Source organism: Limulus polyphemus, unplaced genomic scaffold (assembly GCF_000517525.1).
Source record: "Limulus polyphemus unplaced genomic scaffold, Limulus_polyphemus-2.1.2 Scaffold2423, whole genome shotgun sequence".
In the NCBI taxonomy this organism is placed as follows: Eukaryota; Metazoa; Arthropoda; class Merostomata; order Xiphosura; family Limulidae; genus Limulus; species Limulus polyphemus.
This window is the reverse complement of record NW_013668033.1, coordinates 185,488-196,991: the sequence shown is the minus strand read 5'-3', so window position 1 is coordinate 196,991 and position 11,504 is coordinate 185,488. Positions and strand designations below refer to the sequence as shown.

The 11,504-nt window shown below is 31.2% G+C and overlaps 1 protein-coding gene across 1 annotated transcript in view; it reads left to right on the top strand.

The window, feature by feature from the left end:
* Window positions 1–327: 327 nt before the first annotated feature.
* Window positions 328–11,504, top strand: part of LOC106466918 (WD repeat and FYVE domain-containing protein 3-like) — a gene marked incomplete at its 5' end in the record, with an annotated part of 23,954 nt that continues 12,777 nt past the window's right edge. The window contains 8 exons of the mRNA XM_022394993.1: window positions 328–388; window positions 806–891; window positions 1,949–2,032; window positions 3,143–3,197; window positions 4,784–4,903; window positions 5,780–5,897; window positions 7,019–7,125; window positions 9,381–9,534. Coding sequence (XP_022250701.1) covers window positions 328–388; window positions 806–891; window positions 1,949–2,032; window positions 3,143–3,197; window positions 4,784–4,903; window positions 5,780–5,897; window positions 7,019–7,125; window positions 9,381–9,534 — 785 coding nt within the window. The remainder of the gene's footprint in view (window positions 389–805; window positions 892–1,948; window positions 2,033–3,142; window positions 3,198–4,783; window positions 4,904–5,779; window positions 5,898–7,018; window positions 7,126–9,380; window positions 9,535–11,504) is intronic.

Here is an 11,504-nt window from a genome sequence, read left to right as displayed (position 1 = left end):
TTGGTACTTCACACTGCTTTCTTCCCATCTTGGTACTTCACACTGCTTTCTTCCTATGTTTAAAATTTTTTTTTCTGAACTTATCTGACTTTTATTGATTTTACAAATTTACATCTTTTGAAATAGTTGAATGGCAGATATTAATTTATTTACACTAAATGACTTGCTAATTGCTAAGTATCATAAGGAAAAGTTGCAAATACATTACAAAGTTAGTTTAAAAGAAAACTTAAATTTTAACTATCTGGTACTTAGGTGCAGTAAGTTTAATTTTAACTATCTGGTACTTAGGTGCAGTAAGTTGAATTTTAACTATCTGGTACTTAGGTGCAGTAAGTTTGCTTACGAAGATATTAAAGAAGTACACAAACGAAGATATCTGCTTCAGGTAAGAAGATTCTTTGTATTTTTATTTTTACATCAAGGATGTATTGTTTGTTTACTGCTATCAAGGATGTATTGTTTGTTTACTGCTATCAAGGATGTATTGTTTGTTTTGTTTAATTTTTCTCCATTCAACATCTTTACTTGGCTTCGGGACACTGGTGACATACAGATATAATTACTAGTGATGTTTCATTCCCTTCTATACAATTCCTGCATATTTTTAATTGAGAACATAGCTGTTCATAGCAATTCATGATAAATACTTTTGAAGTTTATTGCAATAAAAATGTTTTTCATACGGTATGAGTTTGTGTAAGAACTGAATTGAAGTTTGGTAAATTTTATGGAGGTTAAGGAAAAAATTATTAGGTTGTAAGTAAGTTAAGTTCGTTTAAAAATAACTGATTTTTGTTTGCAGCCAATTGCCCTTGAAGTATTTTCAGCAGATGGAAGAAATCACCTTTTAGCATTTCCTCGAAAAGTTAGGAACAAAGTGTATGCAAGGTATGAATCTTTTTTTTTTTCCATCTGGTGAGATTAAAAATAATACTCAGTTGTGCTGTCTTCTTCATTTGGAGATAAATTAAATGGAAGAGAAATGAGTGACGGAACCACATGGAATAGTTTCCTTGGATTTTAAGAATTGTTGGTTTTATTTTCAAAATATATTGACTTTGTTACAGGTACTATAAGTTTTCTCTTTATTATTCTTAGTATACCAAAAGATAAGGCCTAACTTGGACTTTTTTGTCTATTTTAGTATCAGTAGGTATATGATAAGTTTTTTATAAGATGAGCTGTTTTTAAAGGATAACGGTAGCACCCCCATTATCTTTTATCATTGTCAGGTTTTAAAGTCTGCACAGCTGATCTCTGAAACATTCACAGTTTCAATTTTGGTGCAAGAAGTATTGTATATTAAGCAACAGTAGTGAAGAAATCCTTCTTAAAAAATCATAGTTACCCAGTCAAGGACTTGACTTGGCAGCAATATTGGTGTTGTGCTGTTTAAAAAAACTGCCATATACTCTTCATCTGTGGTTCATGCTGTGAATGTCTTAGTTTCTTAACTTTTTCATCTGCTGTTCAAGTTTGTATTGATGAATCCAATCCCCAAATGGTGCACAAATCAAAATAAATAACAGTCAAATTAGATAAGGTAATGAATAGTCAGGAAAAATGCCTTGAATATTGTTGAGCAAGAAATTTAGAACTGCTGAATAGTGTACTTGGTATTGACGAGTAAATGTAGACATATTTAAATGAAATACATTATAATACATTTCTTGAATGTTTTATATTTTATGCTAATGGCAATATTTAACTGTTTATACTACTGGAACATTTCTTTATAGAAACCAGATATTTTAAAGTACACGTACATCTATATACCGGTAATACTGTGTCATTCTTTATAGAACCTGGTATCTAGAAGTACATGTACATCTATATACCGGTAATACTGTGTCATTCTTTATAGAACCTGGTATCTAGAAGTACATGTACATCCATATACCGGTAATACTGTGTCATTACAAACTGTTTTTTCCTAATATTTCAGGTTTATGACTGTTGCCACTTCAATTACTGACAGTGCTCAAGAGTCATTGGCAGGACAGAGGAGAGGAGCAAGTGTAGAATCCAGGTAAATCCAGTTTTAATTTTGTGTGAGAATTATATGTTGAAAGAAATATTATATCTACCATAGATATAAGATCTGGAGTTTGACTCTTATGAATGCTAGGTAATGTAACTTACAGGAAATCCATGCAGGTTTGAATTCAGATCACTGAGTTAGCTATTAAAATTAGCATTAGAGGGAAAACAGAGAAGTTAATGTGATATTCAGTGTAAATATTTTTTTTTTTTACTTTCGAACATCTGGTAACTTTGACACGTGATTTAATACCTTTGCATTTCCACTTCAATTAAATTCATACACCTGAATCTTAAACTTTGAAACACTTTAGGAGAAAAAAGCAAGAAATATAAATAGACTAAATAAATATACCGGTAATACTGTGTCATTCTTTATAGAAACCAGATATTTTAAAGTACACGTACATCCATATACATCTTACACATTTAGTTGGTGTGTTAAGATTGTATCTTGGAAGTTTATTAAAATAACATTCCTTACCTTTATCAGTATAGTATTATTTAAATAGTATTTGTAACTAATGACATTTTAAACTTGTTAGCTTTAATTCCTAAATCTGAATACATTAGGGGGTAAAAACAGTATTGAAATATTAATTGAAACTAAATAAATTGGGAATAAAATGCAAATATTAGGGAATTGTTCCCTCCTTTTGTATGAAAATTAACTGCATCAGACTACTAGGTGAAAAGAAATAAAGTGAAAATAAGAAGAGCTGACGACTAGAGAAAACTACGAAACTGGTTCTGTTAAGAGCAAGTAATTTTTAATAACTGTAAAAGTTGAAGGATAGTATAAAAAATTGTCATCTCAAAAAAAATAAATAAATATGTATATATATATATATATATATATATATGTACTCTTTTGTCAAGGTCTGCTTTGTTCTTATACTACATTGTTTTGTTTTTAAAATAATTATTTATTTACATTGTGCCTCATATTTGGTGTCGGTAGGTGGCAAAATAGTATGATTTGATAGACGGAAGCTTTAAACTAGGATGTAGTTTTGAGATAATACCAATTTTATAACATTGTTTACAATTTACATTTTGTTAAGAGTTTTTAAATATCAAATAAATCTTTATCTCACAGTGCTAATTTGCTGAGCAGTTTAATCGGAGAAACTTCTGTTACCCAACGTTGGGTGGTAAGTTCGTTTTTGTGTATTCTTGCACTGTGAAGGAGTAACTTAAATAAAGAAATTTGCTTTTAAAAATAAGTAAATATTTGGGGTCGTCACTGTAGGTAATTTTGTATGTTAGGTATCATGATACATTACAGCAGGTAATGCTTGTTTTTAATTTCCAAGCTGATCTATACTGGAAAAATACAACTTTGTAATGCCAACTAGCGGTTTACACTAATTAAACAGGACCTCTTCAACATTTATCATCTTCTAAAAAATATCGAATAAACACAGTTTTGTCTTGTGGCTGTCAGTTCTCAATTTTTTTGGAATACACACATCTTGTGTCTAATGTAATCTTTACAGCACCAAATCATCACTATTCCATACATGACACATTTTATACTTGTAGTACTGTATTCTCAACTGTTGAGTTTCTCAAGTGTCTGTTACACTTATTAGAAGAAGTAAGTACCAGTGGAGTATGTTTCTCCTCATGGTACAGGTGGTACTCTCCCAAACTTCACATGTTGTAACACATATAGTGTTGGACATTTGTATGTGATTGTTTTCTTTTCATTCAATGGTGCTGAAATATTGAAGGGGAAGATATATGACAGTCACTTTCCATTTTACACAAGGACAATTACTAATGACAGCTAGACTACATTACCTTACCTCCAAACAGTTATTAATGCTACTGGACAACACCATCTTACCTCCAGACAGTCTCTAATGGTTACTGGACAACACCATCTTACCTCCAGACAGTCTCTAATGGTTACTGGACAACACCATCTTACCTCCAGACAGTCTCTAATGGTTACTGGACAACACCATCTTACCTCCAGACAGTCTCTAATGGTTACTGGACAACACCATCTTACCTCCAGACAGTCCCTAATGGTTACTGGACAACACCATCTTACCTCCAGACAGTCTCTAATGGTTACTAAGCAGCAACCGTCTTACCTCCAGACAGTCTCTAATGTTTACTAAGCAGCACCGTCTTACCTCCAGACAGTCTCTAATGTTTACTAAGCAGCACCGTCTTACCTCCAGACAGTCTCTAATGTTTACTAAGCAGCACCGTCTTACCTCCAGACAGTCTCTAATGGTTACTGGACAACACCATCTTACTTCCAGACAGTCTCTAATGTTTACTGGATTACACTGTCTTACCTCCAGACAGTCTCTAATGTTTACTAAGCAACACCATCTTACTTCTAGACAGTCTCTAATGGTTACTGGATAACACTGTCTTACCTCCAGACAGTCTCTAATGGTTACAGAACAGCACCATCTTACCCCCAGACAATTACTAAAGACCATTGTTCAAAATCATCTTGAGTTTCTGGACACACGCTACATAAAAAAATTGTAAAAAATCCAAAATACTGTGTCCAGAAACTCGTGCTACATAAAAAAATTTAAAAAAATCCAAAATACTATGAGTTTCTGGACACACAGTATTTTGGATCTTTTAGAAAAAATAATTTTTTGTAAAATCTTAAAGATAATAATACTTGAAACCCTTTTTTCCCACCAAGTGTATAAAAACGTGCGTAGAGGTATTACCTCTTTATAAGGGTCTTTGTCCTTTTCAGCGTGGCGAAATCACCAATTTTCAGTATCTCATGCACTTAAACACCTTAGCTGGGCGCTCGTACAATGATCTGATGCAGTATCCTGTATTTCCTTGGGTGTTGGCAGACTATGAATCTGAGGTAAGCACTAAGTAACAGTAACTTTTGTAGGTTGTTTAAGGTGAACGGTAAGTTATGTTAGTCAGGTGTATAATCGTCATCATATTCTTGAATACACTATGAAGTTTACAGGTTTAATTTTGGAATGTGAACTTGATATTATTGTATAACAAGAGGTTTTTGAGTGAACCTTTTCAAAATTATGCAGATTTCTTCGTGTAAAGTAATCTTATAGCATTTTTTTTTGTCACGAGTTCTATTACAGCTGTTTGTATGTTCAGATGTAAACAAAAGCTAAGAATATAATACCAGTATAATTTTCAACAATGTCTGTTACTTAGATAACAAAACCTATACCATGACTGGCTGAGCACTGCCATATTGAGTCTTAAAAGTTTATCAAGCTCAGTTAACCTAGGTTGATTGTAAAGAACTGGATCTAGGAAAATTTTAATATATCTTTAGACAGGGAAGGGGGGGGGGGAGTGGTGTTTCATTTGCATTTATTTACCCATTAAAAGTGTTTGAATAGTCAGCCTATCAAACTGTATCAGGTTTTCTTTAGTTCCAACTGTTGTAAGTTACAGTAGGAAATCTTGTTAGAGTTCAAAATATGTCGTTGACTTTATTAGGCTTAGGTTGTCTGATACTCCGTATTTGAAATGCTTTCTCAGCTGCTCAAGGTTGTTTGAATTTTACTTTTAAAATGTTGATTTGTGTTTCAGATTTTGGTTGTATTTACTCAAAACGAGACAAAAGCTTATTTAAGCAATTGTTAGTTAATATATGTATGATGTCAGAAAAACACATAGGTTCAAAAAAAGTCTTAATATAAAATGATATTTATCGTTTTAGTTAATATATGAATATTTTTATTATATTTACATGTTTTTGTAGGAACTGGATTTGCATATCAGCAAGACATTCAGAGATTTTTCTAAGCCAATGGGAGCACAGACACCTGATAGGCTCGAGCAGTTCAAGAAACGATACAGAGAATGGGATGATCCTCATGGTGAGATTATTTAGATGAAGACCAATAAAACCATTATGATGTTTTATTGATATATGTGAGAGTTATTTTCTTGAGTTTTATGCTTTTATTAAGAAACAATACAGAGAATGGGATGATCCTCATGGTGAGGTTATTTAAATGAAGACCAATAAAACCATTATGATGTTTTATTAATATATGTGAGAGTTACTTTCATGAGTTTTGTGCTTTTATTAAGTCGTGTAAGCTGTTAAAATTTGTGTCGTTTCTTCTGTAGATGTTACAGGGTATATGTTGAGATGTTTTTAAGAGGTACTTGTATATCTAACTTTTGAAGTAAAGTACTTGTATGTGAAGATTTTAGGGGCTTCTTTGACTAACAAGACCAAATGAGAAATACAAACAAAACTTTTATAAGTTGTCATATTCCCTGAAGGACATTTTAGACAGTAGTTCAGGTTAATTTATTTCAATAAGAAATTGCATTTGTTACAATTGACCCAGGAACAACATTTCAAAACACCTGTGGTAAAGAAGGGTAACGTCCAAAAACCCTAAAAGATTGATCAGCATAACCATTCTGCATAGCGACAGGAATGTCCAAAACGTACAAGTAAAGCAAAATATTTGTTTATTTCTAACACTCAAAACTTGATTGTTTCCTAGCCGTATCTACTTTTATACAAGACAGTTTGCTAATCGTATTTCTTAAATTTATTTATGTTATACTATTGTTGTAGTACCGGTTTAGAGGCTTCAAAGAAAGAAGTATTGTGCTAAGCTGTTTCCTTGAAACTTGTCTATGTAAGGAATTCAGAATGTGTAGTAGGATTGGTCTTTCAGAACTATTTATGTCCATTGATCTTTAGATTAATTGGCATGTGCTGTATCTTAACATTAGGACTGCCAGTTTTTTCACATTAAGAAAATCTTATAACCTGAAAAACATCAGTAAAGATAGTGAACATATAAATATTACATCATTTTAACTGTTTTCCAAGTTGGAATGAAGGTTATTTTGTATATAGAGTTTTTTTTTTATGCTTGTTTGTGAAATTCACTGTTCATGTTATATTTATTCAATGTTTATATGTCAAAATAAATAAAACTGATATGAATTGTAAAACTTATTTTTATACCAGGTGAAACACCACCTTATCATTATGGGACTTTCTATTCCTCTGCTATGATTGTAGCCTCCTACCTGCTTCGTATGGAACCTTTCACTCAACATTTCCTTAGGCTTCAGGTATGATTCAATGTACTCGTAAAGTCATCATTTAATTTTTTAAGGAAAAGTTCTTAATCATACAGTAGGTAGTGACCACATTTTTATATTCAGGTTTTTACATTTTTTAATTTTTTGCCTTGTTTTTGTTCCTAAATAAATTTTTAATCTTTATTCATTAATTGCTTCATCATTTTATTTTGTTTTACAGATAATCAATTTAAGTGATGCTCACAGCCCCAATATCTATATTTCTTGAACTTCACCTCAGTTGTAGCAACTTTCATTGTTACCAATGGGTCTAATATTTGTGACTAAAATGACATAAACTGCACATAATGTTTTTTTTCATATTTCTCTTAATTTATCCATTTTTGTATTCAAAATCACCATCCAAGAGGTCTTTCGTTCAATACCAGAACTCATCATTTGGGCTGGGTGATATGAGACGAAAGATTCTTTGAAATGTTATTTACCTATGCAGTACAATACTTTCAGATTTACGGCTTAGCGCCTGCGATTTGTGATTTATATCACAAGTTTTAGGGCCGCTGTCAGTCTTTAGTATTTAAACTGTAATCTTCATTATTAGCAGTACACTTTAAGTTGATTATGACCTTTACTATAACCTTACCATCATAATGACCTTCTCTATTATCTAAACTTATGATTACAACCTTTATTATACCTTCATCATATTCATAACAATGATCACTGTTATCTGTAGATATTATCAATATGTTTTTTATATCTTTCCATATTAGTTATCAGTATCAACCTTAACAGTTGTTTTATGTCTACACCCTACTTCTATGGATATTAACTCTTTCAGGATGGGCATCATTTTGTGTACATGTCAGGAGGTTTTAGTGATTTGCATTCAAAATTTAAATAAACTACTTTATCATGGTATACCAATAAATTTGGGAATAAAAACGTTGCTAATAATCCAAATTTTATTAGTATATAAGTTTTAAGTTCTTAATCTTATAAGGCAATTAAAAAAAAATCATGAATGAGAATTGTAACATTTTCTCTCTAAGCATCTCCTCTTCTCTAATTTATTTACCACCCCTCCAAGGAGTATGAAATATAATGTAAATTACTCATTATAATGTTGTCATTGCTTGGACAAAGCATAATTTTTATAGCCTTCAATCTTATTTAGTTACAGAGCCATCAAATAGAAAATCAGAGCCATCGTGCCATGCCCATGTCACATCCTCTTTCAGAATTTGTCAGTAGTTCTCTTTCATGTTTAATACTATATTATTTATAACCAGTAGAAAGCCAGAATTTTAATCTATCAAATGACGTACAATACTACATTTTTTTCTGTCCAGAGAATTCTCTATTTTGCTTCCAGTTCAACCTTTATTGCCATGGGAAACACGAACATTGATGAGCTTAGCTCAATTTTTTAAATTGTACTCTTGGCACATAGCTAGAAAGCCAGACAAATTGTGATAGTTATGCTTTTCGTATGTTATTATTCTGTGTTCTTTGGCGCATTGTTTAATTAATTAAAAATGTATTTAGTGCAGTATTACCATTAGTATAAAAAAGAAGGGTTAAGTGTCCTTGACACTCTACAGCAAAAAAAAAAATAAGACTCGGATAAGTAGTTTATTTCATGTTTATTTACTTATTAATATAAAAGTAACTAAAATGTAAAAATTAGAAACTTTTTAGGTTAGATTAGGTAAAATAAATTTTACACGAGGTATGCTCTTGAACAACTTGTGAGTAGCTAGTGCATTATGTAATTCAATAAAGTAGCATGAACCACATGTTCATTTGCCCTGTGATTTACAAATTTTATGGCAGGAATATTAATTTAGACATGGCTTAAAGGGCAATAAAATTTAAGTATAAACAGATGCATACTGTTAAAAGTTTAAAACTATTTAGGATAAACTAATGCAGTTTCATGTTACAATTTGTTATTCTAGAGAGATAAAAGGGTAATTTAGATTTCTTTATTTCTTTTTTGGTGGTTTACAGAGTTAGGGTAGGGGAATAACACATAAAATATAAAGTTTTAATGAAAAAATAACATTTTATAATCATTTAGGAGGTTTTAGAGATTACACAAATGAATAAAAGTATTTTTAATCTTAACATGAAAATCACTTTGCACTTGGACTAGTAAAGAAAACTACATGATATATTTATAGACAAATTGTTATTAAAAACTTAACTAAAAATCAAATTTTTTGTTTTCAAAATTCTTGTGATGTTTACTGAAAGTTTGCCAAATTTTGTATTTCTCATAGGGTGGACACTTTGATTTAGCTGATCGAATGTTTCACAGTATAAAAGATGCTTGGCTGTCGGCAGCAAAACACAATATGGCTGATGTGAAAGAATTAATTCCCGAGTTTTTTTATCTTCCCGAGTTCCTATTAAACTCTAACAAATTTGATTTTGGTAAGTGGTCTTCACATAATAAGATCATTATACAATATCTTGTATCTAATCTCTTACTTATTTTAAAAAGTGACAAAATTAACTAGAATTGTTTTAGAAGCTTCTCTTATAGTAAGTATTTGATTCTGTTACTGTATCAGTTTATGTATATATGTGAAATACAGATTTATTATTTTTTGTGTTTTTGTTGTTCGGGTTCTTATGTTTTTGATATTACTATGAACAGCATCTGAAACTGGTAAGAAATAATATTTGATATATATTTGTAGAATTTTATTATATATATATTTTATATATAAATAGAAAAATGCGAAGGTGATAAAATATATAGAAATTAGTATGTTAGTGATAAATCACCTTAAAAAACTATGTTTGTAGTTTATTTTCTTGGCAATGTTTTGAGCAAATGCTCTTTTTTTAGGCAGAAACAAGCCTGTCGGTTAATGACAACAACAAGAACATTCCTTTCAAAATACATGATATGCGTGTGATTTTTTGCCATGTTTGCTTTAAAGCAGCACCACATCTGACACTTCAACACAATTTTAGGATTACATATTTTTATACAGTAGGATGTCATGTTTACATTTTAAGTTATTTTCTTTAAGATGTTTCTAAACAAGATATCAGTGCACAAAAACGGACTTAACGTATTTGTAGTGTGGGAGTTCATTAGTGTTATGTTTTGTTGTGTGACTAGTGATGAAATTCTTCAGGTTAAGAGTAGTTCTTTACCCAGCATTAGAAAAGTAGGGTCAAGAGAAAGATTAGCAAATTGAAGAAACATCAAATACCTTGGTGTGAAACTGGTCTTAGCCAGTAAATATTTTCAAATAACAATTTAACGACCACTTTTGCCAGACGAAATCTGAAAAGTTCTTGTAAAATCAACATTTGAGGATTGGTCATCATAGCTGAAATACTTGAGCACACAAATGATTAATGTCTGAGTCTGAGGGTATAAACAAATGTACATGTTGGTAGAGGAAGCATTAATGGAGAAACTTTATTATAAGAAAGAGACTGAAATGTATTAGAAATTAATTTCTGAGACGATGATTGATCAAATGGGTGACAAAATTAATAGTTAGTGCTCCAGGATAATAGTACTCCTATTAAAAACTTTTGTATAGTAACTGTCACATGTTCTTGTGAAGAATTCCATGTGCTACATTATGCATCATCTCACATCAGGAAAAACCGCTTTAATCCATTAAAATAAAGTATTGATGTATGATCACCAGCAATGCTTACTTAGCAAGACATACAAGCTTATGTTAAACCAACTAGTTAGTTGATGAGATAGTTAGCTCATCAACTTAACAAGTTAGCTCATCAAATCAGAACCTCATGTCTGCACCAGCGTGAAGTAGTAGTAGTAGATGAGTTACACCCTGAATCAATGTTCAGTTTGACCCTGAGGTTATTTTGTATTCTTATAAGCTATTTTTTAAAGGTGGAAGCTAAGTTAAAATAAAAATCGATATTGATGAGCAAATGAAGTTATATTGGAAGAAAGTTTTGTGTAATGGCAAACAATAATTTTTAATTCACTAATTATTCAAAGCCAAATACTGAGTTAATGTGCATTTCGTCTATTTTAAAGAGTTTGATAACCAACTGTATTCATGTTGTTAAAATGTTAAATAAGATTTGTTTCGTTCTTTTACAAACCCTGTCTCCTTATTTCTCACAAACCTTCTTCAGTTAGCAGCCTATGTAAAAATTTACTGCAACTATCTGGTAAAATGTCCTGTGAATTACTGATTTCCAGTTTGTGTTCTGTGGTGTGATTAGTGAAGTACTGATTTCTGGTTTGTGTTGTTTGGTGTGATTAGTGGAGTACTTATTTCTGGTTTGTGTTGTGTGGTGTGATTAGTGAAGTACTTATTTCTGGTTTGTGTTGTGTGGTGTGATTAGTGAAGTACTCATTTCTGGTTTGTGTTGTGTGGTGTGATTAGTGAAGTACT